Below are 27563 nucleotides of genomic sequence, written 5' to 3' on the forward strand. Positions count from 1 at the left end.
ACATGCGTGAATCCCCATAACATGACCTCATGTCTAATAGTCACTTGATGTATATTAACTCTTTCATATCAATAACTCTCATAAACAGTCTTTGACGTGAAAACGAATCCTCCAATGCTCTTTGCTTATTTTCTTCCATCGGGTGCTAACCAGGGCTGGAACAATTTTAATATACGTCACTGTTGGACCCGGTCCTTTGGGCAGGTTCACCCCGTGACTTTTTGCTTTCTCCTGGCCTGTTTTTGGAACCTGGATTGGTGATTTTAGGCCTCTGCGTACTTTTTCACTGTGGTACAGTGTAAAGTGTGTGTGCTCTCTGTGTATGGATGGTGAGTGACCTGCCCTCCCATAGGAATGAATGGGGAATATGTATGCCCATGGTAGATTCCTGATGCATGGGGAGTGCAGGGTCGAGTTTGAGATGTATGAACTCGTGAGAAGGAATGCTGCAGAATGGTATATGCGGCATGGCTGTGTCTAGTCTAGAAGCGCCACTTTTAGAAGTTGGCATAATTGTGTAGTGTCTGCTGGCACGTGATTGGCTGATGAGCCTGGGCCTGCTGGTGGATGGACTGTCTGGTGAGTAGGACGGGGTCTGCAGGGCCCTGGAGGAGGGGGGTCTGAGTCAGCCGTAGATGAAAGGCCCCCATCTGCTGTCACGGATGGGAGGGAAGAGCTCTGGGGGTGCCAGGCTGTGCCTGTCAGCCCACCCTGCTGCCTCTCCCTCCGGATGGCCCCCTGTCACCTCTGACCTGAGGCTGACAGGAGAGGAAAACCAGATACACCCAGGGCTTAGGGCTCGCTTACACAAAGACTTCAAAAGACTTCAAAGCCTTTTCTGTGTATAAGAAGGGGCTGTGTTCCCTTCCAATTTGTTCTGGTTTTCAACTTGAATCTGCCAGGGGCTGCTGCTGCTTGGGCTCAGGGGATCCCTGGGCTCTTCCCAGCCCCTGGGCACCTGATGGACCTTTCCCTGGTTCTTAGGAGCTGCTTGCTCCATCTCTGGATGATCCTGGACTTTGAGAGGGGCTTTAGCGCTGGGGAGCGCTTATTCTGGCCATTAGCGCTGGGAGCGCTTTATTTGCCCTAGCGAGTGCCCACCTCGCTTCCCACGCCGTGATTGCCGCGGCCCGGGGCTTGCATCTGCCTGGGAGATCACCGCCGCAGCTCCAAAGCCACGAAGATTGCACCGAAGGGACTGCCTGCTGATTGGCGGCTGATCCGGGAAAGCCGCGCACGGATTGGGCCTTAGCGGAGGGCTCAACGAGGAAGTCGCGTCCTGATTGGCCCAGGAAGCGCTGACGTCAGCGGAGCCGCCGCAGGGCCGTGCTGGGATTGGCCCAGCCCCCGAAGCAAGTTCCGCTCCTGAGAAGCCGTGGCGGGAGCTGGGAGGCATCTGACCGTGCCCCGGTGAGTGGAGGGGCCGCCGAGAGCCGTGATGGAGGTGCACCTCGGCAGGGAGCCCCGGGAGAAGTGAGGAGGACGTCGTTCTCGCCTCCCCCGGCTGGGGGGAAGCCATGGTGTGCCCGTCCGGTCTCCCGTGAGGAGAGGGAGACCGGAGCTGCTGCGCTTGGAAGGCGGGCCGAGAAATGGCTGCTGGGGCTCCCGTGTGCTGAGGGAGCCCCGAGTGAGCAGAGCGGAGGGGGCGCGAGGTACATGGTCGGTGCCGGCCCCCACCGCAGGCGGCGAGAGTGAGCCGCCACCCAGCAGAGAAGCCGGAGAGCGGCACCTGGGCGGGAGTGGAGGTAGGGCGGCCCCAGCTGACAGTGGGCCGCCCCCAGGTTTCAACGGAGCCTGAGGCCCCAACGCCCATATTTTATTTTGAGAGCCCCAGGAGGCGCAGCGGGCATGTCGGAATTCTGAGCCCCCCCCAGTGGGACACCGACGGAGTGGGTGACTTCCCAACGAGCCCTGAGAGGCTCCAACGCAGGCCATATTTGGTCAAGGAGTCTAGATGGCTCCTGGGACACCTCGGGGCATATTGTCGATGCCCGTCCCCTCCTGGGCTTGTGTAGTGCTGGTGCCAGTGAAAGCACCATGGTTGGTTAAGAGCCCCAGAAGGCTCCCGCGTTCGGCGCAGTGTGGTGGCAGAGCCTGGGTGGCTCCAACGTTGCGCAGTGTCATGCCAGAGCCTGTGTGGCTCCAACGTGGGCGTAGGTGTTTGTAGAGCCTGTGTGGCTCCAGCGTGGGCGCAGTTTGCGCCTGAGGGTCCGTAAGGACCCTGTCGCAGTATGAAGCTCCCAGCAATTAGTGGGCAGCTGCACCGTTTAGGTTTTGTGCGCTTCACAGGTGCCCAGCAAGTAGTGGGCCCCTGCATCGTTTAGGCCCCTGACATTGAGACTCGGGGCGTTCTAGCCCCAACAAGGCCAGTTGGCCTAGGGACTGCCACAGATGGTGGCTTATGTAGGTTTTGCGCAATTGTATGGTTCTTGTACCTCTGAATGTGATTTCTTGCATCATGTCTTATTCCTGCACCTCTGAATGTTTTTAGACATCATGTGACTATTGTGCTACTGTATTATTCTGGTACCTCTGAATGTAATTTTATTGCATCATGTGCTTTATTCTTAACACCGCTGAATGTGTAGGTTTATACATTATGTGTTTCTCTTTACTACTCCTCTGAATGTATATTTATGCATCATGGGTAATGTGTCCTTTCTTAGACCCCTAAAACGCTGTGTGCTACTTAGGTGGTTTTCCTTTACTACTCCTCTGAATGTGTTTCAACATCATGGGTAATGTGTTCTTTCTTAGACCCCTAAATGCTGTGTGATACTTAGGTGGTTATTCTTTTAGTACAGGTGGTCCTAGTGAGGTCCTGGTCCCCTGCGCGACAGTCTCCTAAGGGGTTTAGGGTTGCGTAGGTGGTACTTACCTGTCCCCAGTAGTTACTGGACGTGATCTATAACTGTTACTTGGTGTTACAGTGAAGTTTATATACTTTTATTCTAATTGCTGACAAGTATTTCTATATCTGCAAAGTGTTGATTCAGACAGTGGCCCATGTGGCCCTGTCTTGTAAATAATCCCTTGTGAATATTGCCGTGCCAGTTGGCACAATGTACATGTGTAATTTCTATCTGATATGTTTTGACAATACAAAAGTTATTTTAATATAACCTTGTGTGGAGTCTCTTTTGTGGTGTACCTAGTATGTTGTTGCTGTTGTGCGCTGGCGCAAATGCTTTACACATCGCCTCCGAGTTTAGCCTAGACTGCTCGTGCCAAGCTACCTAGAGGGTGAGCAGGGGTTATCTTGGCGTGTGACTTCCTTGCCCTGACTGGTATGGTGGTTTCGGCCTGGCTTTGGCGTCAGCCTTAGCCTACCCGAAATAGCCGGTTCCAACATTTTTGAATAGTCTGGAGCACACCTATATTATTTCTCACTTGTTCTTTTCTGAATTCCTCAAGTTTGGCGTGCATGCACCCTTATAATGCTCCGTTCCAGTAAGCACTTATAATGATACTTCTAAAAATATGGACCGGCCTTTTGTAGAGCTAAAAGGGTTGCACGGCCTTATGCACTATGGGTATTTGGGTAATGACACCAAAGGGAGCTGCACTAGTGTCAGTAGCTGGGAAAGCCCCATAGCCACGAAGGCAGACGGAAGATATTCTTGCATGTATACTTTCCATGATGACTCAGCGGTGCCGCTTTGTTCGTTAAATGATGTTTTCTTTCTGTTATATTATCATTCGCTTAAAAAGCAATACAAAAATACAAATTCTACTGATCCAAAGCTAGGCAGGGTTTGATGCCGTCACACTCTGCTAGGCCGTTTTTTTTATGTAGAAGTAAACTGTGGTGACTCAGATTCATTGTGGCATAAATATTTTGAGGTACTTTGTTAGATATCGGTAGGAAAGGATGCGCATTGTTAAGCTGGCGACTGCCAGTCCACAGGGCACCCAAAAATGCTTAGGTTTAAATGCTGATTACTATACACTGAGAAGCATTTTCTCTCCATCAGAGCTTAGGGTGTTTCCAAGTCCTGAATGCTACAGTGTGTATGAGGACGAGGTATGTGAGGAAGTTATTAATGAAGCAAATGCAAGGAGATGATGGCCGGAGTGCTGAAACGTTTCAGACACTCACCCCCAGTTACAGATCTGGGTTGAATCAATCCTCGATCTTTAGCTCACTTCGCCACCCTAGCTCAGACCCAGCTATGTGCAAATCAGTCTTGACCCTGTGCCTCACGGGAACAGTCCAGCCCCTACTGCCAAGCCAGGTCTTCTCTGGAGAGGAAACAAGCATCTTGGGACTGGTTTCGGGGTAACACCCCTCATCAGCCAGGCTAGCTTGGATCCAGTGGCAAAATGAGCAAGGGACCCACGTCTGGGCACACCCTGCCAAAGGGGCTTTCATAGAAGATCACTGGCTCTATGATAAAGAGATCATAAAATGTAAGATAAGGGGTAATTTACATTAAAAACAGCACGTAATCACGGTTTTAGAACTATGTGAATGAATCGTCACTAGGCACGGATAACAGGAGATATTGCCAAGCTTGACGCTGCATAGTTTGTCAACCTTTGATGGATGATTTCAAGGCTGAGATTTTATGTCCAGATTTAAACCAGAGATGTTCATAATCACTATGGTCTTTGCATTAGAAGTATTAGCAGATTCAGCTATGTCTCCAGCCGGAATGGAGGCTGTTTATTTGTAAAGCGGTGCTTCTGTTTATTTACCTATCAGGACAGGAGGCCTACAATATTTGGCAAGGACCAGGTCTAACAATAGACTTCAATTTGAGATAGCAGCTTCTACCCTTGACCATCCCCTTTTTTATATCATTGGCATTTGCATTGCTAACTCTGGCCTAGAGCGGTCATGAAGATTTAAGAAGGCTCTAAGATAAGGTGACCAGACTTAGAAAAACAAAACCGGGACATTCCTCAAACATAGGTGGTAGGACTACAATTTTGAAGCATCCACCGAGCACTCAATCTTCTCTGAAAACGGCGACGTGCTAAATGTACTGAAAGTTGCTCAAAAAAATTGTGAAAAACAGGCAGTGCCTCGCATCAGTCACTCAGTCACCGAACACTGTTTAAATTTTGTATTTGTAACGACAGTTTCTTCCTATATACCTTTAATGGTAACTAGAAGACTGCTGAGGTATACATGAGTACTGGGGTCAGAGTTCAAGTCTGTAATTTCTTTGAGAGAGTGTGTGGGTGTGGCACAGGTGGTGTGTGATGTCACTTTAGCTACCCCTAGCATTTTGGTGAATTGAGATCTATAAATCTAGTGGATAATCTGCATTGCCTGTGGTAACAGAACACCCTCTCCCCTTGGACTAATGTATCCTGGTATCCCTCAAGTATTGGGGCATATCAGCTGTTTGTAAGTTTCCTGATTCAGTCTGTTCTACTATTGTGTGTCTCTCAGTCACAGTAGCACCCAATGCAGTCTTCCAAACATCTAAGCACTCATCTTGGTAAAAAAAAAAAAATTGGCAAAGCAATAGGTCTAGCCTCGACAAGCCTTAAATTTGTTTAATTAATTTATTTTTAAAAACAATCAGTGCACTAAAAGCGTAAAATGTATTACAAAAGAAATCTGCCTTACTCTGTTATGTGGAAACAGGATTGGTCCCATGTGTCAAGCATTCATTAACAACATAGATTAAAACTTCTTTCACAAAGAAAAAAAATACCTTTGAAGGTTTATAGCCAAACAGCATTACCACAGCGACTTTAAGATCTCCTCTGCTTAAAAAGCCATTCTTATCTTCATCACAAATATGAAACACCTAAGGAACAAGGACATGTATAAGTTATTGCTGTACTCGTTAGAAAATCTGAACAGACCAGACATGCCTTCAAATGTGTGCACAGTCGAGTCATAAATCAATTATATCACAAACATTCAGACATCAACTAACTTTTAGAGAACTATTTCCACATTCCCTCATTAGAGAACACGGGTGGAACGCAGGCAGAGGACTTGGTGAATGAAGAAGTTTATGAGCCAAGGTTCAGCCATTGATCTGTATTGATATCTTAATTTCTTCCTGATAAGATGGATTTGTACCCCCTCATCGTGTTACTCTAATTCAGTCACCTTCACCCTCGCACGTCCACTTCAACACTGAGGTTCTTTGTTCTAGGTTGAAGCACAAAGGTTTCAAAATGGCTCTCAATACAATGAGCACAACAAATTTGGCTAGCTTTTGGTGCAGGCAATAGGGTAGCCTTTAGAACTCTGGGTTCCCAGATGTTCATGTTTCCAGTCCTAAGACTGTTGACTCGGCCACCAAAACTAAAGATATCTTCTCCATTGTGGAGGAGCTGTCGCACCCAGATAGGGTCACCATTAAACCTCTCCCCTCTCAAGTGCTCTGCGATTCCCTCAATCAGTTTTTTGTGGATAAAATTGCTAACATTAAAAACAGCATTTTACTTGCTGGCCTACCTCCTTCCCCTAGTCTCGATTTTTCCTCATTCTCTCCCAACCCTCAGCAATTGACTCAGATCCCTCCAATTTCGGAGGAGGAGTTTTTAGCTCTTTTAAATAAGGTCGCTTCTGGGTCCCCCACTGATTGCTGTCCCCCTTTGATCCTCCGCGAGGCCTTTACAGCTTGTCCGCTCCCTCCTTTGGGACTCCTGAATATGTCTCTTTCCTCTGGCCTGGTTCCCAGCTCTTTCAAACTTGCCGAGGTTGTGCCCATCTTAAAAAAAAACACGGCGGACCCTACGGTCATGAGTAACTTCCGCTCCATCTCCCTTCTTCCCTACCTCAGCAAAGTTCTTGAGTCTCATGTTACCAACACTTTGAGCTCATTTATTGAACATTCCCAATATCTTGACTCCCAACAGGCCGGTTTTAGACCCGATTTTTAATATCGATGCCTCGGATGAGTCCAACTTTGATATTCAGTCTACCCTCTGTTATATCAGTGACTGGATGGGGGTTAACCACCTCAAGCTCAACCCCGACAAGACAGAACTGGTTCTTGTCGGGGGAGCTGCCAACCCATGGAAATCCATCTTCTGGCATGCGAGGTTGGGTTCTCCCCCTAGCCCAGTCGACTCAGCAAAAAGTCTGGGGGTTATCATCAGTAATGATCTTACGATGAAGCCCCAGATCAATGCTGTAGTCTCGTCTAGCTTTTTCCAGCTGCAAAAAGTCAGTAAGATTGACCGCTTTCTGACCACTGAGGCCCTTACTCTAGTCTTGTTAGCTTTAGTCATCTCGAGGATAGACTATGCCAATTCCCTTTATGCAGGCATCCCGGCTTATCTATTGAAGAGGCTGCAACTCGTTCAGAACCAGGCCGCACGTCTCATTCACCATCAACCCAGGCACCAACACGTTAGTCCTCTGTTAAAATCCCTTCACTGGCTTCCCGTGTCCGAGCGCTGTAAATTTAAGTTAGGTTGTACTATTTTTAAGTCCCTCGCCGGTGCGGGTCCGTCCTTTATCTCCTCACTACTACACCCTTATGTCCCTTCCCGTAATCTCCGCTCCTCCCACCTGGCCCTACTTAAGGTCCTGGTTTTTAAACGTAAGAAACACGGAGGACTGAGATTTTCATTTCTCGCCCCTTCCTTTTGGAACTCACTCCCCCTAGGCATAAGATCTGCCTTCCCCTATACGCGTTTTTGGTCCCTTCTTAAAACTCACTTGTTTTGTAATGCCTACCACTAATGCCTTTTTCGCCCTGCGGACTGTCTTCCCCCTTTTGCTCGAGCGCCAAGAAACCGCTAGGTGTTAGTTTTACATTACATTACGTAGTAGCACTTACAAAATATTTGCTCAAACTAGGTGAAGCAAGAATGCAAACCCCAGAATGACGAAGGACTGGTCATTTAGATCGTGGCCCATCATATTTCAAGTTCCTCAATACTGCAGCTCGGAATTTTCACAAGTGTTCCAACCATCTTAGCATTGTTTTTGTTTTTCAGAAAAAGACTTCCAACGCGAAGCCTAATTAAAACAAAAATACCACAATAAAGAAATGCCCCTGGCGAGTAAGACGTTCTCCTCTCAGCGTGAGGGGGAATTTCCTTTTTTTTTACCAATGTACATTAATGACAGTCAAACAGGAAAAAAAATATTAACCCTCCCAAAACCATGAAGCCCACTCCAAAGAAGGCTTTTCACCAATGGCCCAATGCGTCCATATCAATATCATAGGGCCCGGTGGTGCAAGTAGGAACCCCCGTCCCAGAGGTTGAGGAACCAGCCCCTACTGCATCTTCTCAATTAGTACTGATGTCACTTGAAGACGCTTGCCTTAATCCAGGTATGCTGGTTCTCACCAAGAATAACATAAAAAAGAAGAATTGCACAGGCATGAGCTGGACAATGCCAAGAAAAGAAGAAGGAAAGAAGTGCAAGACAAAGAGATAGAAAAGAGAAGAAATGCAGAATTCACATGGGAGCTCAATGCAAAGATTTTTCTTTCCTAGAGGATGTTTTGTAGGTGTACCATATGTCAGTTTCGGAGGTGTTCCAGATCTCAGGGGACACGCCATACCTCACAATCCTGATGTCTTTCAAGAAAGGTGATCTCACGTGCGTCAAGGTCTCTGCCCGACTACCAACAATGACACATTCCATGCAATGGTCTGAAACTGGTTGCCAGCCTTTTCTGGGTAATGGCATGGATCTACCTTGGATTTCACGGAGTTATTCATTCCAAAGTCCAACAAACCGACTGGTTGTCAGAATCAGTTTTTGTCTGGGGCACTCCTGAACCACCAGGGGCGTAACACAGGCCCCCGCATCCCCCGCAGTGCAGGGGGGCCCGAAGCTCCAGGGGGCCCCCTCAGCACTCCACTTCGGCGGGGGAGCTCCTGATAGAGTCCCGAGGGGGCCCCTCTATTTACCTTGCAGGGGGGCCCCCCTCAATTATCGTTACGCCACTGTGAACCGCTCTGTTGTCCTGAGAGGGATGGCTATTGATAATCTGATTAGGAAGATGTACAAGCCCGGTTGACAGCATTTGAGAGAATACCATTAGTGCACATTTGAGGCCACATGGGAATTCAAACTGAAATTGAAAGGGCAACATTGCAAACCTCTTGATTATGAGAGGCATAGTCCAAATTGTGATGTAGAGATATGCATTTTATTAAATGCAAAGTGGTTAAGTAGAATCCCGGGAGATTCAAGGGATATCATTTGAGACAGTACCCATCTTCCAGCGCAAGATTTCTACAAAGATGTTTACTCAATTAATTACCATGCTGAATTCTCCAATGGACTTTTGAATAAAGCACGAACAAACCTTGTTCCTTAAAAGGCCCCAGGGTCACAGCTTTCTTCCCCATGAGGTCCTTGGTGCCTTCCACAAGACTTTACTCCTTAATTGATTGACTAGCCATGGGTGGTACGTATTGTAGGATTGGGAGGCAATGCAGCAGACTTGATACAGCATCATTTATGAATGAAGATTAGCACAAATTGGTCTGAGATTAACACTTTCCACTGATTCCAAAGTGTGGAAATCTGCTTGCTAATAAATATTTTCTTCTTCTTCACTGCCTCTATTCTGCCGTCCCGTTACTAACGAAGCACCCATGATAGGGGTAAAGGCACAACAATCTTCAATAAAAGCATTTAATAGATATTGGGCCTTAAGTTGCAAGTGAAGCAGCAGTTCTCCACGTCCTCCATGGCCAGATAGTGCCAGAAAATCATTTGCAGAGAATTGTGCTGCCCGGTTTGCATAGATTCGTGCAGGCAGCGACGGGTTCAGGTTTGTGTATGATTTATGGAGGTATCAATCCATTGTTTGTCCACTGAGCTACTGATGGTTGCATCCTTTACTAGTACGTCAGAGCAACCCATTAGGCAAATCATACAATGGGGCGAATCTGTTCACGGGGCAGATTTTGACCTTTTAGTGGGCTACTTTTTCTGAGGATCTCTCTAAATCACACCATTCCTAAACAATTAAGTCTTTCGCTTCTTAAAAACAAGTGCAGTTTCGAAGTGGTAGGTCTCCAGAAAAATGAAAAATATCTTCACATTCTCCTTCAAATTGCCTAGAACAATTGAAAAACCCTCTTTAGCAAGTGATATTTCTTAATTGGTTAGGTAACGTAGGCTCTTCCACCTCCATATCATTCTATACAGAAGACATGATGATGATGGTCATGAAGTCGTTAGGGGTGCCCATCTGTTTCTTAAGCAGTTTGGCCACAGCTTCGATACTCTCACATAATATGGCCTCTGATACTGGAAGGATGCCTACCTCAGAGGAAGCACTGTGTCTTGATTCCAGGCTCTGATCATCTTCGTAATCTGGAGAAGGGTACCTAGGGTTTTAAACCTGGGGGTAGGACTCTTCATGACTAGAACAGTCACAATGTGGCTCATCTTCAACAACATATTCACAGCATCCCTCACTCAGGAATCCAGTTAATTCACTCGCCTCTATCACAGCCATTACTGGCATTTCTCACCTCGAAAGCATATTCCGATTCAATTATGCACCATCAGTTACTCCTCAGCAATGGTAGTCAAGTGAAACATAACTGGCTGCAGGCATCCTGCAGTGTGCATGGCAGCATCATGGCTGTGACAGTTCTTGTTAAGTATTAAAATACAGTCTACCTTGCTATCAGTGATGAGATACTAAACCATTAAACCAAGCTGGGACAATCCCCACCAGCATGATGGACACTCACCCACTTAATGTGGCATGCTTAATCATCAGGTACCCCCAACGACAACTGGGAAGCATCCATGGTACGTCTTACTGAGTACTAGACTCCCTGACTGGAAGTCCCCGATTGTGCAAGAAGAGCGGCTGGCCAGGAAGGTAAGCAAAATAAGAGTCACATTTCTCCCCAGATTATAGGAGCTTACTTCACTGTAATTTTTGTTCTAATCGTCCTGGCTCGCAACCAAGAGAGACCTCCTTTCCTGTTTTCTTAGCCAGGATGATCAACAAAGGTTACTAAAGTATAGGCTCCAGCCCTCCAAATGTACCACCCACCGTTCACACAATACTTAGAGGTGATACAACATAATCTTATTCTTAAAGTACACGTTTTGGTATTAAACCTTGACAATACAAACATAATGTGTCAACTTGCTTTGTCTATAGGAGCATATTATATGAAGGTGAAGAACTAGCCCCGATGATAGGGTCTTAATAAAATCAACACTGGAACATGTCTACTACATAGGTAACCCAGGCCAGAAAGACCGACTACTTATCTTTTTTTTTAATTATTATGTCGATGGAGTGGCAATAACACTACCAAAAAAGTACCCTACTCCTTATACAATTTTAGTACACGAAGATTCCATTCACCCATAATAGTTTTTAACTAAAACATATTCACCCATAATAGTTTTTCACTAAAACCTAATTATTCAAACTAATGATTATAGCAATCACAGTCCAGTGCTCATTAGGACACATACAGGATGAATCCCAGTGCTAAATAGAGAACACAATGACGAAGAATGCTACACTAGGCTGGCGAGTGTCCATCATCCTGGTGGATACTGTCCCACCTTAACATAATGGTAGTGTCCCAACCCCAATAACTAGATGGACTGTACTTTGTTGCATGTAAATATTCTAGTTTAGTGCGGCTATATAGTTAACCTCTCTTAAAGAACTAATTTTTCTCACCTCTCCTCCCTAAACATGCTCAGAAAATACCCAACGTGGTGAATCCTACACTAGACACCAGAGATGCTTATGCCGTGCAAAGTCCTCAAGTGCCCGATAAGGAAAGCGAACTACAACCTTCGGTACTACAACTGCTGAGCGATGGTTGCTACAAAGACAGCACTAGAAAAGGCAGTGTTCTGGGTAGAGTATTGTTTTAAGAGGCCATGCAGGCATGGGATTTAAAATATGTTGGCCGCGGCAGTTTCAAATATACGGCAAATTCATTGCATGGACCTGGTTTAACTGCAAACTCTTTGTTGCAAACTCGTTTAAAAAAACATCATCCAGAGCGTTATAAAATAATGAAGAAACATTGTATTGTAATTGCATTTATATATCGCTTACTACCCCTTAGAAGGCGGCGAATCGCTTTTTCAGCAAGTAGCACGCTACTCCGGAACCTATAAAGGATTAGTGTTGAATTAGTATAGTGAAATATGAAAGTAATTTGAGTGGTGAATAGGTTAGTCAGTTATTTGGATTCAGAAGGATAGTGGAGGGATAGAAGAGGGAAAAAGGTTTGCATTTATATAGCGCTTGTTACCCCGGATGGGGTGTTGAAGCACTTCTTTCGGTGAGTAGCACGCTACTCCAGAAACCATAAAGGATTAGTGGTGAATTAGTACAGTGAAATATGAAAGTGGATATTAGTCAGTAATTTGGATTGAGAAGGATAGCGGAGGGATAGAAGAGGGAAGAAAAGGTTTGCATTTATATAGCGCTTGTTACCCCTAATGGGGTGTTGAAGCACTTTCTTGGCGAGTAGCACGCTACTCCGGAACCCATAAGGATTATATTTTAGGCATTGTATTCATATATGTTCAATCAGACTTTGTGCTTGATATGTACTTTTTTGTAATGATTTTCATTAATCAACAAATAAACAATTACTGTAGGAGAGTAGGGTCTGCAATCCTATGATCACCCAGATTTTTGCTTTTTGCTGCACTGGTTTACGACTTTCCCTGGCTGTGGGCCTGCTAATCAGACCCACAGCCTAGCTGTTCTCTCTATCCAAATTGTACTTAGGTACTGAATTGGCACTGGGCCCTCTCCAAGTCCCTGTACCCAGGGCTGAGGTGCACCCAGAAGTCTCCCAGGGGCTGAAGCATGTATTATGCCACCCCTGGATTGACTAACTAAAACTGACACAACTGGCTGCACGACAGCTGGGGCAAGGTGGTGTACTCACCCTTTGCTTTAGATATAGTATACCTATATCTAACCCTAAAAATGGACACACAGATCCCCTATCAGTCACTCCTATAGCAGGCCTTAACAATCCTGAAGGCAGAGTGCTTGGAATCGTGTGAGATGGTGCTCTAGCATGAGCTGAGCCTGTCTGCGGCTTTCGGAATCCATCCCTTAGCCGTTTCCATGATATCGCATACCATATACTCTTAAGTGCATTATAATCCTCGCGGTTATGTGCCAACTCTGGTATCGCTTTATCAAAACATGTCGAGTAAGGTGTCATACGAATTGGAATACTAACCCCTCGCCAATTCTGGCGACGGGGTTAGCATTCCACCCTTCTAGAGGGACACGACATGCCTGTAACCTATAACCCGGTTAAAAGTCAGACAGAGCCTTAGCATCCACAAAATGGGTGCTGCCACCGAGACACAAGTCTGCCCTCCTGCTGCTGGGAGTCCTCCCAGAGCAGGAGATAAGGACAAAGGGTTTCCTGCCAGGGGCGGTGCCAGCACCGTCCCAGACAGGGTTTTGTGTATTGTAGGTAGGCAGGGCTTTAGAGGAAGGTGACTGCAAGTAGCACCCCGGTGCTCACTATGCATAGGCCGGCTTGAACCAGTTCCAGGGTCACTCCAGACCCTGTGCTGGGGAAAAGCCTGCCAAGGAAGTGGGTGTAACCACCCCCCTCCTAGTCCCACCCATAGGGCAGGACTTAGTCGCGCGCCAGCCCCTTTTTACAGGATAAAGGTAGAGACTGGCCCCCTTCCAAATCAGATCATCTTTGAATCCTGAAACTACTTTCTACGAAAGGAACTCAAGACTTCTTCCTAAGATTTCTCCCTTGTGACTAAGGAGTAGTCACCCTGCATCCGCAGGCACCATCTAAGAACACTGCGGTCTGCTGTAAGTCCTTCCTCCGGAATCCGACTGCCCAGCTCGACGAGAACCGGCTTCCCTGGCACCTCTGACCTCTACCCACCTCTACAGCCCAGCTGAGAACCGTGGGTGCGACGAGACCTCAAGGGACCGGCCATCTGCAAGACTGCACGACTTCTTTCCAGCAAGCCCGCCGAGTAATCTACTGGTGAGTGCTTTGGGGTCCGAGAAGCCCCGACTCTGAGCAGCTCCAGCTCCGAAGTGCAGCCCCCCAGCATCTCCACGATCTGCGTGGGGCCCTTCTGCTTTCCGCTGCTCACCGCGTTGTTTGGCTACTAGCCCGTTGGCTTGTGGCCTTCCTGACGACGCCCGACGACATTTCTGCTGCTGGTCTGGTTGCTCCAGACTGGCCCTTGCTCCCTTCCAGAAGAGGAGCACCCCGGACCCTCCTGGTCCACTCAAGACGCCATTTTGAGTCCACCGCGTGGGCTTGAATTAGCCAAGGCTTGTTGCCCAATCCTGGGTAACTTCGACGCCAACGACTTCATCCCTCGTGGGACAGCTCGCACCTCCATCCTGGTCGCCGACAACGCCTCCTGGTCCGAGAGACTGCAGAGCCCAGCAGCGCCCACTCACCTGACTGCGGTGACTTCGCCCGGTGCCATCCTGGTGCCCACTTAATCACTGGCTAGTGATTCAAGAACTTGGTCCCCTCTGCTTTCAGGTTTTCTTCTTCCTTGATCCAGGCTTGGATCCATCGAACTTTCCTTCACTGGTCGCCTGCCAGCAACTTCTTCCTTCCAGGCTCCTGGTCCGGCAACGAGATCCCCGACGTCTTTTCAGACCTATGCAGCTGCAGCCCCTGGGCTAGGTAACTTCGGCACTTCGGTGTCCCAGCATAGCCTCACTATCCTAGGGTCAGGATCCACTGTCGTTTTCTTCCCACCAGGTCGGGTTCGCCCGTGAACACTAACTTTGTGAATTCTAGCTTCCATAGACTTTGTCCCGCATCCCGCGTGAGAGTGCACACTCTGCACCCGAGTTCCCTAGGCCTCCTGCGAGTAATCTAAAGGTTCAGTAGTCCAGTCCTAGCGATCCCAAAGCCTCTGAGAATCGTTACTTACCTGCTAGTAATTCGCATTCCACTTTTAGCGTATATGGTTTTTCGTGCCCCTCGGGCATTTGTGTAACGTGCTAACTTAAAAGTATTTTCGTAAGAGTTTTGTTGTGTGCCTAGCACCCTGTCCTCATAAAGAGTACAGGGTTGTTGTGATTCTAATAAATACACTGTTTATTTTCATAACACTTGTGTGGTGTCCTTTCACTGGGTGTTCAAGGGGTAATGTGATGGTAAAACAGCTGGCTTAACACGCCCTCTAGAGTCTTAGCCTTAGACTGCTCGTATCCATGCTACTAGGATAGCTGGTCTATAAGGTTGACTTACAACCAATCATCAATAAGGGTTGTTTGGACTGATATATAGTGATCACTAGAATAGTGAACACTGCACATCAGGCCAACTTCTCACATTGGTGAGCAGCGGTTGGGATTTGAGCTTGCTGTTGTTTTACCACACATGCCCTAAGAATATCTTGTGAAAGATCACATAAGTACTAAAGGTACATATAACTTAGCTTAGAATACTCTGAGTTCTACTGAACCAGCTGTTGTAGCTCCTAGGGCCTAGCACACCCTAAACTACAACTCTAGCAAGGGATCAGTAGGCAAACATATAGTGTAGGTAAGTGCACCACTTACACCTCACTAGAAAAGCATGTCGACTCAGGGGGACTCTACTGAGACTCCCCTGGTCAGTGTTGACCCTCCACAGGTCACTTCAAGATATGCAGCTCTCAATTTTCAGGAGATGAGGCAACTCTGTGTCTCCAGGAAACTGAAGCAGGGGTCTAACCCCACCATTCCCTTTCTGATAGGTCTCTTAGAGACATATGATGCCAGAAAGCTCTCTCAGTTACATGAGAGCATGCCAGCCTTAGAGGGAACCTCTGGGGATCCAGACCTCCCCAACACTGATTCAGCAGTTGAGGAGGAGGATCAGGAGGTACTCTCTGGGGATGAGGTAGACAAGGGTCTTGAGGTAGTCAGACGGCTAACTAGGACCAACTTAGACTTACTCGGGCTAGGATCTGGGGGCCCCCCAGTACTAACCCGAAGTGGGCCTAACCTTGGAGTTAGGAGAGATAGATCTCTTTCTAGGGACTCCAATAGATCTCTGCACTCTAATGCCTCTTCTCAGGGGAGAAGGAATCCTCCACAGAGGAGATTTACTTCCCCTCAGAGAAGGGAGCATGAGGCTAGGATGAGACAAGCTGAACTGAGGATTGAAAGGGAAGAAATTGCCCTGGCCAAAGAGAAGCTTGCCCTGGCAAGAGAGCAGCAGATGAGTGGGCTAGCTCCCACTGGTGGCAGCAATCTCCCAAGAGATAGAGAGAAGGGTTTAGATACTAAACACCTGACTAAAATAGTGCCCCCCTTTAAGCAAGGGGATGACATCCAGAAATGGATGGCTGCTCTGGAGAGGGCCTGCACTGTGCAGAACATTCCCCAGAGTCAGTGGGCAGCTATACTGTGGCTCTCCTTTGATGGTAAAGGTAGAGATAAGCTCCTCACTACAAGAGTGGAGGATGCTAACAATTACCAGGTCCTGAAGAATACACTGGTTGATGGGTTTGGTTTAACCACTGAGCAGTACAGGTTGCTGTTCAGAGACACCCAGAAAACTCAGTCTCAGGACTGGTCTGATTTTGTGGATTGTGCCACTAAGGCTTTGGAGGGCTGGTTGCTGGGTAGCAAGGTTACAGATTACACAGGATTGTATAATCTAATGATGAGAGAACAAATTTTGAACAATTGTCAGAACCAGTTGCTGCACCAGCACCTTGTTGATTCAGATCTGACCTCTCCCCAAGAATTGGGAAAGAAGGCAGACAAATGGGTCAGGACAAGGATCAAGCAGAACCAGAACCAGAACCAGGGTGGTCAGAAGAAAGCAGACCAGAAGGGTAATGTTAAGAATGAGCAAAATGACCAGAAGTCTTCACCAGGTCCCCAACAAACCAAAGAGGGTGGGGGTCAGGCTTCCCAGAAAAAGAAGACTCAAGAAGGCCAGTCAAAAAGGTGGTGCCAGTACTGCAAAAGTAAATCTCACTGGTTTAGTGAGTGCACCAAAAGAGGAGGAGGACAAACTCCTGCCACTACAGCTCCTAAAGCAACTGCACCCCCTAGTACAGTCAGTAGTGGTAGTGTCACTCCCAAGGCATTAGTTGGGTTAACCTTGGGTACTGAGGGGTCTGACAACTTAGTTGGCACACTCACTCAGGCTGTCCTTGTCTGTACAGGGGATATGGATATGTCCCCTGAAATAAGTCCCAATACTTTGGGCAAATACAGGCAGACACCTTTGATTAATGGCAAAATGGCTCAGGCCTATAGGGACACTTGTGCCAGTGTCACCATGGTGACACCTAACTTTGTGGACCCTGGACAGATCATGCCAGGTACTGATTTCCTGGTGACCAATGCCAGCAATGTCACTACTAGTCATAGTGTGGCAATTGTAGCTTTCTCCTGGGGTGGAGTGAAGGGACAAAAGAAAGTTGTAGTCAGTTCAGACCTCCCAGTTGATTGTTTGTTGGGCAATGATTTGGAGTCATCACAATGGTCAGAAGTGGAGCAGAGGACTCACATGGAGATGTTAGGCTTGCCAGCACATGTGCTTGCTGTGACTAGGTCACAGGCCAGAAAATGCCCCACTGAACAGGTGCTGGATCCTGAAATTATGGACCAGACACCTCCCAAGAAGAAGAGCAGTAAGGGTAAGGCTTTGCCTTCCCCCTTGCCCCAGGTTGAGGATCAAGTCTCTGAGGAGGCTGATCTAGAAGAGCTGAGGGAAACTGAGCCTAAAGAGCTTGAACTTGATCAAGTTGAGTTTCTGGGCTCAGGGGGACCCTCCAGAGCAGACCTGGGGAAGGAACAGTTGAGCTGCCCTTCCCTTGAACCCCTCAGACAGCAGGCTGCTGCTGAGGCTGCAGGGAATGCCACAGGTGCCCACAGGGTATACTGGGAAGATGGACTCCTGTACTCTGAGTCAAGAGACCCCAAGCCTGGTGCAACCAGGAGGCTGGTCATCCCCTTGTCTCTGAGAGGTTTCCTTCTCACCTTGGCCCATGAGATTCCCCTTGCAGGTCATTTAGGTCAGACAAAGACTTGGGACAGGCTTGTCTCACACTTTCACTGGCCCCATATGAATGAGAATACCAAGGAGTTTTGTCGCTCATGTGTCACTTGCCAAGCCAGTGGTAAGTCAGGTGGCACAACAAAGGCCCCCCTCATACCACTACCTGTGGTGGGGGTTCCCTTTGAAAGAGTGGGGATTGACATTGTTGGTCCAATGGAACCCCAGACAGCATCAGGACACAAGTTTATACTGGTGGTGGTGGACCATGCCACCAGGTATCCTGAGGCTATTCCCCTTAGGACCACTACAGCCCCTGTAGTGGCAAGAGCCCTAGTTGGAGTGTTCTCCAGAGTGGGTTTCCCTAAGGAGGTCGTTTCTGACAGAGGTACAAACTTCATGTCAGGATATCTGACTGCCATGTGGAAAGAGTGTGGTGTGAACTACAAGTTCACCACACCCTATCATCCACAATGCAATGGGCTTGTTGAGAGATTCAACAGGACCCTGAAAGGGATGATTCATGGACTACCTGAACCTCTTAGGAGAAGATGGGATGTCCTGATCCCCTGCCTCTTGTTTGCTTACAGAGAGGTCCCACAGAAGGGGGTTGGCTACAGCCCTTTTGAGCTTCTGTATGGGCATCCTGTAAGAGGACCCCTGTGTTTGGTGAAGGAAGGATGGGAGAGACCTCTCAAAAAGCCTGCAACCAACATAGTGGACTATGTACTTGGTCTCCGCTCCAGGATGGCTGAGTATATGGAGAAGGCATCTAAAAACCTTGAGGCCAGCCAGGAACTTCAAAAAGCTTGGCATGACCAAAAGGCTGTACTGACTGTGTACCAGCCAGGACAGAAGGTGTGGGTGCTGGAGCCAGTGGCCCCAGCAGCTCTGAAAGACAAATGGTCTGGGCCCCACACCATCATTGAGCAAAAGGGAGAGGTTACCTACTTGGTGGACCTTGGAACTCCCAGGAGCCCTCTCAGAGTGCTCCATGTTAACAGGCTCAAGGCATATGTTGACAGGAAGGACATGAGCTTGCTCATGGCCACAGATGAGGGACAGGAGGAAGAGAGTGACCCTCTCCCAGACCTGCTCACTCAGAATCCTGATGATGGGTCAGTTGATGGTGTTGTCTTTTGTGGCAGCCTCACTGAACATCAGCAACAGGATTGCAGGCAAGTTCTGCAATCCTTTCGACATATGTTCTCTCTGACACCCAGCCAAACTGATTGGTGTACCCATGATGTTGACACTGGAGACAGTCTGCCTGTCAAGAGTAAAATCTACAGGCAGCCTGATCATGTTAGAGACTGCATCAAAACTGAAGTGCAGAAAATGTTGGAACTGGGAGTCATTGAGCCCTCAGATAGCCCTTGGGCTAGCCCAGTAGTTCTAGTGCCAAAGCCTCACACCCAGGGTGGTAAGAGAGAGATGAGGTTTTGCGTAGACTACAGAGGCCTCAATGCAGTCACTAAGACTGATGCCCACCCAATACCAAGAGCAGATGAGCTTATAGATAGATTGGCTTCTGCCAACTTCTTAAGCACATTTGATTTGACAGCTGGGTATTGGCAAATCAGGTTAGCTGAGGAAGCCAAACCTAAGACAGCATTTTCTACCCCTGGAGGGCATTATCAATTTGTGGTAATGCCCTTTGGACTGAAAAATGCACCTGCCACCTTCCAAAGGTTGGTGAATCAAGTCCTCACTGGGCTGGATGACTTCTGTGCAGCTTATCTTGACGATATTGCTGTCTTTAGCTCCACCTGGGAGGATCACCTGGTCCACCTGAGGAAAGTGTTAGAGGCCCTGCAAAAGGCAGGCCTCACTATCAAGGCCACCAAGTGCCAGATAGGGCAGTCACAGGTTGTATACCTGGGCCACCTTGTAGGTGGAGGCCAGGTTCAGCCACTGGAGAGTAAGATACAGGCCATCAAGGACTGGACTCCTCCAATCACCCAGACTCAGGTTCGAGCTTTCTTGGGCCTGACTGGGTACTATAGGAAGTTTGTCAGAAATTATGGGTCCATAGTGACCCCCCTTAATGACCTGACAAGCAAGAAGATGCCAAAGAAAGTTCAGTGGACAGCAAGCTGTCAGAAAGCATTCAATGACCTAAAGCAGGCCATGTGCACAGCACCTATCCTCAAGAGTCCAGATTACTCCAAGCCATTCATTGTCCAAACAGATGCTTCTGAGTTGGGTGTGGGAGCTGTTCTGTCTCAACTGAATTTCGATGGTAATGATCAGCCTATTGCTTTCATTAGTAGGAGGCTGACACCCAGAGAGAAAAATTGGTCAGCTATTGAGAGGGAGGCCTTTGCTGTGGTCTGGGCCCTGAAGAAGCTGAGGGCCTACTTGTTTGGCACTCACTTCACCATTCAGACAGACCATAAGCCCCTCTTGTGGCTAAATCAGATGAAGGGTGAAAACCCCAAACTGCTTAGGTGGTCCATTTCCCTACAGGGGATGGATTTTACAGTGGAGCATAGACCTGGGACTGATCACAGCAATGCTGATGGGCTCTCCAGGTATTTCCACTTAGAGCAAGAAGACTCACCTGGTCAAGGTTAGTTTATTGTCCCAAAGTTTGGGGGGGGGTCATGTAGGAGAGTAGGGTCTGCAATCCTATGATCACCCAGATTTTTGCTTTTTGCTGCACTGGTTTACGACTTTCCCTGGCTGTGGGCCTGCTAATCAGACCCACAGCCTAGCTGTTCTCTCTATCCAAATTGTACTTAGGTACTGAATTGGCACTGGGCCCTCTCCAAGTCCCTGTACCCAGGGCTGAGGTGCACCCAGAAGTCTCCCAGGGGCTGAAGCATGTATTATGCCACCCCTGGATTGACTAACTAAAACTGACACAACTGGCTGCACGACAGCTGGGGCAAGGTGGTGTACTCACCCTTTGCTTTAGATATAGTATACCTATATCTAACCCTAAAAATGGACACACAGATCCCCTATCAGTCACTCCTATAGCAGGCCTTAACAATCCTGAAGGCAGAGTGCTTGGAATCGTGTGAGATGGTGCTCTAGCATGAGCTGAGCCTGTCTGCGGCTTTCGGAATCCATCCCTTAGCCGTTTCCATGATATCGCATACCATATACTCTTAAGTGCATTATAATCCTCGCGGTTATGTGCCAACTCTGGTATCGCTTTATCAAAACATGTCGAGTAAGGTGTCATACGAATTGGAATACTAACCCCTCGCCAATTCTGGCGACGGGGTTAGCATTCCACCCTTCTAGAGGGACACGACATGCCTGTAACCTATAACCCGGTTAAAAGTCAGACAGAGCCTTAGCATCCACAAAATGGGTGCTGCCACCGAGACACAAGTCTGCCCTCCTGCTGCTGGGAGTCCTCCCAGAGCAGGAGATAAGGACAAAGGGTTTCCTGCCAGGGGCGGTGCCAGCACCGTCCCAGACAGGGTTTTGTGTATTGTAGGTAGGCAGGGCTTTAGAGGAAGGTGACTGCAAGTAGCACCCCGGTGCTCACTATGCATAGGCCGGCTTGAACCAGTTCCAGGGTCACTCCAGACCCTGTGCTGGGGAAAAGCCTGCCAAGGAAGTGGGTGTAACCACCCCCCTCCTAGTCCCACCCATAGGGCAGGACTTAGTCGCGCGCCAGCCCCTTTTTACAGGATAAAGGTAGAGACTGGCCCCCTTCCAAATCAGATCATCTTTGAATCCTGAAACTACTTTCTACGAAAGGAACTCAAGACTTCTTCCTAAGATTTCTCCCTTGTGACTAAGGAGTAGTCACCCTGCATCCGCAGGCACCATCTAAGAACACTGCGGTCTGCTGTAAGTCCTTCCTCCGGAATCCGACTGCCCAGCTCGACGAGAACCGGCTTCCCTGGCACCTCTGACCTCTACCCACCTCTACAGCCCAGCTGAGAACCGTGGGTGCGACGAGACCTCAAGGGACCGGCCATCTGCAAGACTGCACGACTTCTTTCCAGCAAGCCCGCCGAGTAATCTACTGGTGAGTGCTTTGGGGTCCGAGAAGCCCCGACTCTGAGCAGCTCCAGCTCCGAAGTGCAGCCCCCCAGCATCTCCACGATCTGCGTGGGGCCCTTCTGCTTTCCGCTGCTCACCGCGTTGTTTGGCTACTAGCCCGTTGGCTTGTGGCCTTCCTGACGACGCCCGACGACATTTCTGCTGCTGGTCTGGTTGCTCCAGACTGGCCCTTGCTCCCTTCCAGAAGAGGAGCACCCCGGACCCTCCTGGTCCACTCAAGACGCCATTTTGAGTCCACCGCGTGGGCTTGAATTAGCCAAGGCTTGTTGCCCAATCCTGGGTAACTTCGACGCCAACGACTTCATCCCTCGTGGGACAGCTCGCACCTCCATCCTGGTCGCCGACAACGCCTCCTGGTCCGAGAGACTGCAGAGCCCAGCAGCGCCCACTCACCTGACTGCGGTGACTTCGCCCGGTGCCCACTTAATCACTGGCTAGTGATTCAAGAACTTGGTCCCCTCTGCTTTCAGGTTTTCTTCTTCCTTGATCCAGGCTTGGATCCATCGAACTTTCCTTCACTGGTCGCCTGCCAGCAACTTCTTCCTTCCAGGCTCCTGGTCCGGCAACGAGATCCCCGACGTCTTTTCAGACCTATGCAGCTGCAGCCCCTGGGCTAGGTAACTTCGGCACTTCGGTGTCCCAGCATAGCCTCACTATCCTAGGGTCAGGATCCACTGTCGTTTTCTTCCCACCAGGTCGGGTTCGCCCGTGAACACTAACTTTGTGAATTCTAGCTTCCATAGACTTTGTCCCGCATCCCGCGTGAGAGTGCACACTCTGCACCCGAGTTCCCTAGGCCTCCTGCGAGTAATCTAAAGGTTCAGTAGTCCAGTCCTAGCGATCCCAAAGCCTCTGAGAATCGTTACTTACCTGCTAGTAATTCGCATTCCACTTTTAGCGTATATGGTTTTTCGTGCCCCTCGGGCATTTGTGTAACGTGCTAACTTAAAAGTATTTTCGTAAGAGTTTTGTTGTGTGCCTAGCACCCTGTCCTCATAAAGAGTACAGGGTTGTTGTGATTCTAATAAATACACTGTTTATTTTCATAACACTTGTGTGGTGTCCTTTCACTGGGTGTTCAAGGGGTAATGTGATGGTAAAACAGCTGGCTTAACACGCCCTCTAGAGTCTTAGCCTTAGACTGCTCGTATCCATGCTACTAGGATAGCTGGTCTATAAGGTTGACTTACAACCAATCATCAATAAGGGTTGTTTGGACTGATATATAGTGATCACTAGAATAGTGAACACTGCACATCAGGCCAACTTCTCACAATTACCATAAGGATTAGTGGTGAATTAGTATAGTGAAATATGAAAGTAATTTGAGTGGTGAATATTAATCAGTTATTTGGTTTGAGAAGGATAGCGGAGGGATAGAGGGAAAAAGGTTTACATTCATATAGATCTTTCTAACCCTAATGGGGTGTTGCAGCGCTTTTTTGGCAAGTAGCACACTACTCCGGAACTCATTAAAGGATTAGTGTTGAATTAGTATAGTGAAATATGAAAGTAATTGGAGTAATGGATATGTTAGTCAGTTATTTGGATTGAGAAGGGAAGCAGAGGAATAGAAGAGGAACAAAGGTTTGCATATAAATATAGCGCTTCTTACCCCTGATGGGGTGTTGAAGCGCTTTTTTTCCAGAGAGTAGCAAGCTACTCCGGAACCCATAAAGGATCGTTCACAAAAATGCAGCCAATGGCACTTTTTACGTATGAGTAGGTGGGGACCTGTGAAAAAAAGTTGATGTAGATAGGGCACAGTAGGTTGATGTGGGTGAGGTACAGCGGGTTAGAATAAGGGTATTTCGGGAGGAAGCACGATTTTGAAGGTGTTACACATTAATATTCAAACTTACAGTTTATGGCTCACAAAATTAACATTAGTTACTGGATAGCTCTGACAAATATAGTGTGGGGAACATTTTTGTGAGAATCATACATTTGGTCCTACATACAATTGTAAGCATTACATATAAATCAGATGCTAATCACCATAGTAAGCGATGCAGTAATAATAAAAGGGTTATAATATAAGTTCTATCATTTAAATCAAAGCCACAGCGTGTTCTGGCAAATGTATGAAGGGCTAAGTTTCATAACAAAATTAAGACCAAAATTCTAGTTGAAGTTAAATTACATGAAAACTACACTGCGATATTTGCACAAACTATTAAGTGTAGTTTTACATGACACTTCATAAAACGGTTACACGAGTGCAATGAAATGAGACGGAGGTCAAAAGCGTTGAATTAAAAAAATCACATAAATGCCCGGTCTGGGAGGGGGGGTGACCTCAAACGTAAGGACTGGGCACAAAAAAGAAATGAGAGCGCAATGTTGCTTGTCAATTACGCAGTTTACAAATATTCCCAAGTGCTGTGCATCCTTTCGTCGTTTAAACGACAGAGTAGTGAGTGCCCTCCCGTTCAATGCCAATGCCACTTGCAGCTGTTACTAGCGCCCACGCAATTAGCTATACACGTTGTCACCGAGTTGTCCAGTACCCGCTTCTGTATAAATCTTCTGTTTAGTCTACTACATCCTGCATGTTAACTGTTGTGGTCCACCTCCATATCTGCCAACTCACATGACGCCAGCGTATGACACGCGTTATCGGCTCCCATCACACGGCGGGGAGTTGATGTCACACGGTGGCAGGAAAACGAGCTGGGAGTGGTTTTCCAGCTCGTTTTCCGAGGCTTTGAACTGCCGACGTCCATTAAGGGGCGTGAAATACCCCAGGACATCAGCATCAGCAATCTTTTTTTTGAGGAGGGTGGTTGGGGCGGAGTGAAGTTCAAAAGTGCCTCAAAGGTACCTCTCGGCACGAGGCCCCGCCCCTCCTCACACTGAAATTGTTCTTCCAAGTTGGCAGGTATGCATCCTTGTTTGGTGACATCAGTTGCCAGCTAGCCCCATGTCAAATGTGCCACTTACAGCCAATCGTCATTTTACCCGAATCAAAAAAAACTTGAATTATGGGACTCGTAGTTCTACTTCGTTTGTATTGGTTGGGCCTGGATGCTTCTGCGTGCACGTTTTTCGGCGCCCCGTCAGGACATACATTGTTTAGAGTTATCTCCCCAACCGACCAATCGCTACGTTTTAACACCCCTCTCGCGCGCCCTTTGTCTCCTTGCCCCACTAGTAATATTGACCCCACATGATTCCTGTTGCGAGCACTTTCCAGTGCCTCTGTGAACCTAACCCCGGTTGTTCCCGACAAGTGCCCGACTTATCTTCCAGCGTAATTTTGCTTTCCCTATAAGGGAAGTTATAAAAACATTCTTGCATGACCCTCCCGTACTCCGTCTGCCCCCCGAAGAGCAACCTGACAAGCATTTAAGTTTACCGCCCACCTCCCACCATTTCCTCAGCATGCCTTAGTTAGTCTCAAAGATTCGCAAGCATTACTGGGTCTGCCAGTCTCCCATGCACTCTTCTGCGCCATCTCTCGGTACACACCTCGGTAAGCTTATTTGTGTCAGCTCCCATACGCCTACAATCGGACTGGTAGGAGCTAGTATGAGCGCCCCACATGTTCTATACCGCAGAGGGGAAGGCGGTGCAGGCGCCGCTGCAAGAAAAGCACAGCAACCACACACGGTTGTTTAACTTCCGCGGGGCAACAGCAAGCACCCTCCCAATTGGCTGTCTTAATTGCATCGCGTCCAACTGTACTGTAAAGCTATTAGACGTTGAACTGTACTACACGGCTATTGGCGGAATGCTTCAGCACATGTACAGAAAGCTGCGCGCTGCAAAAAACAAAACAAAAGCAGGACAAGAGAACAAGACCCCCCCCTAGGGATGACGGCCATTTTACAATGGGATAGTTTCACTTTTGTATAACAGTGAAGGCTTTTCCTATTTATTTCATACCGGCCAAATTGAAGAACTATCTCACCGTGTGAGGAGGGGGTGGGGCCCCTTGAAGTGGGAGAGGACTCGTGCCGAGAAGAATCTATGAGGCACTTCTGCACCCCACTCTGCAACCCAAACCTCCTCCCCACAACAAAATAAATACATAAATAAATAAAGCTTCCTGTGGCTCATGTCGATGTCCTGGGGGTTTTTCACACTCCCCTTAATAGACATCAGCAATTCAAAGCTTTGGAAACAAGCATTTGCAATGCAATAGGTCTTGCATTAGGAAAGTTGGATCAATTGGTATTGTAAATGACATTTTTAGGTTTCGTCCTGGCGTTGCAACTGCGTAGCAGTTGCTCCGCCCAGGCGAAATCTAATGTTATCTCTATAAAGGGGAATTGAAACCGCCCCTTCTTCCATTGGCTAGCTCCATAAATGGAGGCTAGCCATTGGAAGAGATTGGCCGTCAATCACGTTTTCCAGAGAAAACGAGATTCGGGGGCGTTTCTGGGTCTTTTTTAAGCCCCGCCCCTTGTTGCCGTGTGTCCCGGGCCGCGCTGCGATTGGCTGCAGGCCCGGGACACCCTAGTGACGTCATTTCCCGGGCCGCGCTGTGATTGGCTGCCGGCCCGGGACACCCCCGTGACGTCAGCCAATCACAGCACGGCCCGGGACCCGACTTGTTTTTATAGTATTGGCCATTCCTGCTGCTGTCCACACACATCCGTAAACAGTATGTAAACATCCTCAGCCTCAAATACTTGCACCGCAGCTTTGCTTACCAGCGCCCACCTTTGTTCTCCAGGGTGGTGGCATTGGTGGTGAGGGGGGCACACCAACTGACCTCGTACCTTTGCGAGGCATTGGGGCGCACGTTGTGTTCCTGAAACGGAGCAGTAAAGCTGAAACAAAACGTCTTCGGACATGTCCAACAACTGTATTGTGTTTCATAACCTTGTACAGCATGGATTTGTCTGATTTATTAGTTTTGCTAGTTCGGCTTAAAGTGCTTTCAACTAGGTGTCCCTAATTGTTACCAGTAGTGGATGTTTGCGTGGAGACCACAGTAGCCGACCAGTAACTCCCCCTGGCTTCATTCCTCATGGATCTTGACTGAGGGCCTGGGCTAATCGACGGAACTCCCCAAGAATGCCGGAGCAGCTGCTCTCCGATCGTCTCTAGCTTCCACGACCACTGCTTACCCCCCCGCTCCTAATTAAAAGTCTGGTTATGGTCGGCTTTATTTTGTTCACGATAGAACTGGAATTCGATAGCGAACTTTCTGGAAGTCTCAGTGGCCTGCGTTAGCCTCTTCGGTTCGTGTGGAGACGCAAGCACCGTCGGGAAACGCAGCGTGCTTTCATTTTGAATAAGCCATTGTTGGAAGGTGCTCCAGGGTGTGGCGAATCTGGTGGATAGCGGTACACCCATAATTGGAGGAGACACACTGGCATGCATGCACACTGGCCTTTGTCTTTGGGGTTACAGCACTCCTTGGGTGTGGTGATACTTAATCTCGCAGTATCACTTCACCTCTTCATGTTTTATTGCCTCATTTTATGGTCTGCTGTACAAACATTCCCATTTTCTCTCCTCAGCCCCCACTACCTCCCAGGTTGAATTGCCACACGTTGTCTGCCAAACTGCAATAATTTAATAAAGAGGCCCTTCATGGTGTGATTGTACAATGACAAACAGCATATCACTTACTACACGTTGTAGGCCTGTCAAGTCCGAAA

At 48.1% G+C, this 27563-nt stretch overlaps 1 protein-coding gene across 1 annotated transcript in view; it reads right to left on the reverse strand.

Moving 5' to 3' along the window:
- Window positions 1-25580, reverse strand: part of EFCAB11 (EF-hand calcium binding domain 11) — a 418365-nt gene extending 392785 nt beyond the window's left edge. Inside the window, exons 1-2 of the mRNA XM_078662054.1 lie at window positions 25420-25580; window positions 5670-5765 (exon numbers count right to left, since the gene is read on the reverse strand). Coding sequence (XP_078518180.1) covers window positions 5670-5765; window positions 25420-25494 — 171 coding nt within the window. The 5' untranslated portion in view covers window positions 25495-25580. The remainder of the gene's footprint in view (window positions 1-5669; window positions 5766-25419) is intronic.
- Between the last annotated feature and the right edge of the window lie 1983 nt (window positions 25581-27563).

Source organism: Lissotriton helveticus, chromosome 9 (genome assembly GCF_964261635.1).
Source record: "Lissotriton helveticus chromosome 9, aLisHel1.1, whole genome shotgun sequence".
Lineage (NCBI taxonomy): Eukaryota > Metazoa > Chordata > Amphibia > Caudata > Salamandridae > Lissotriton > Lissotriton helveticus.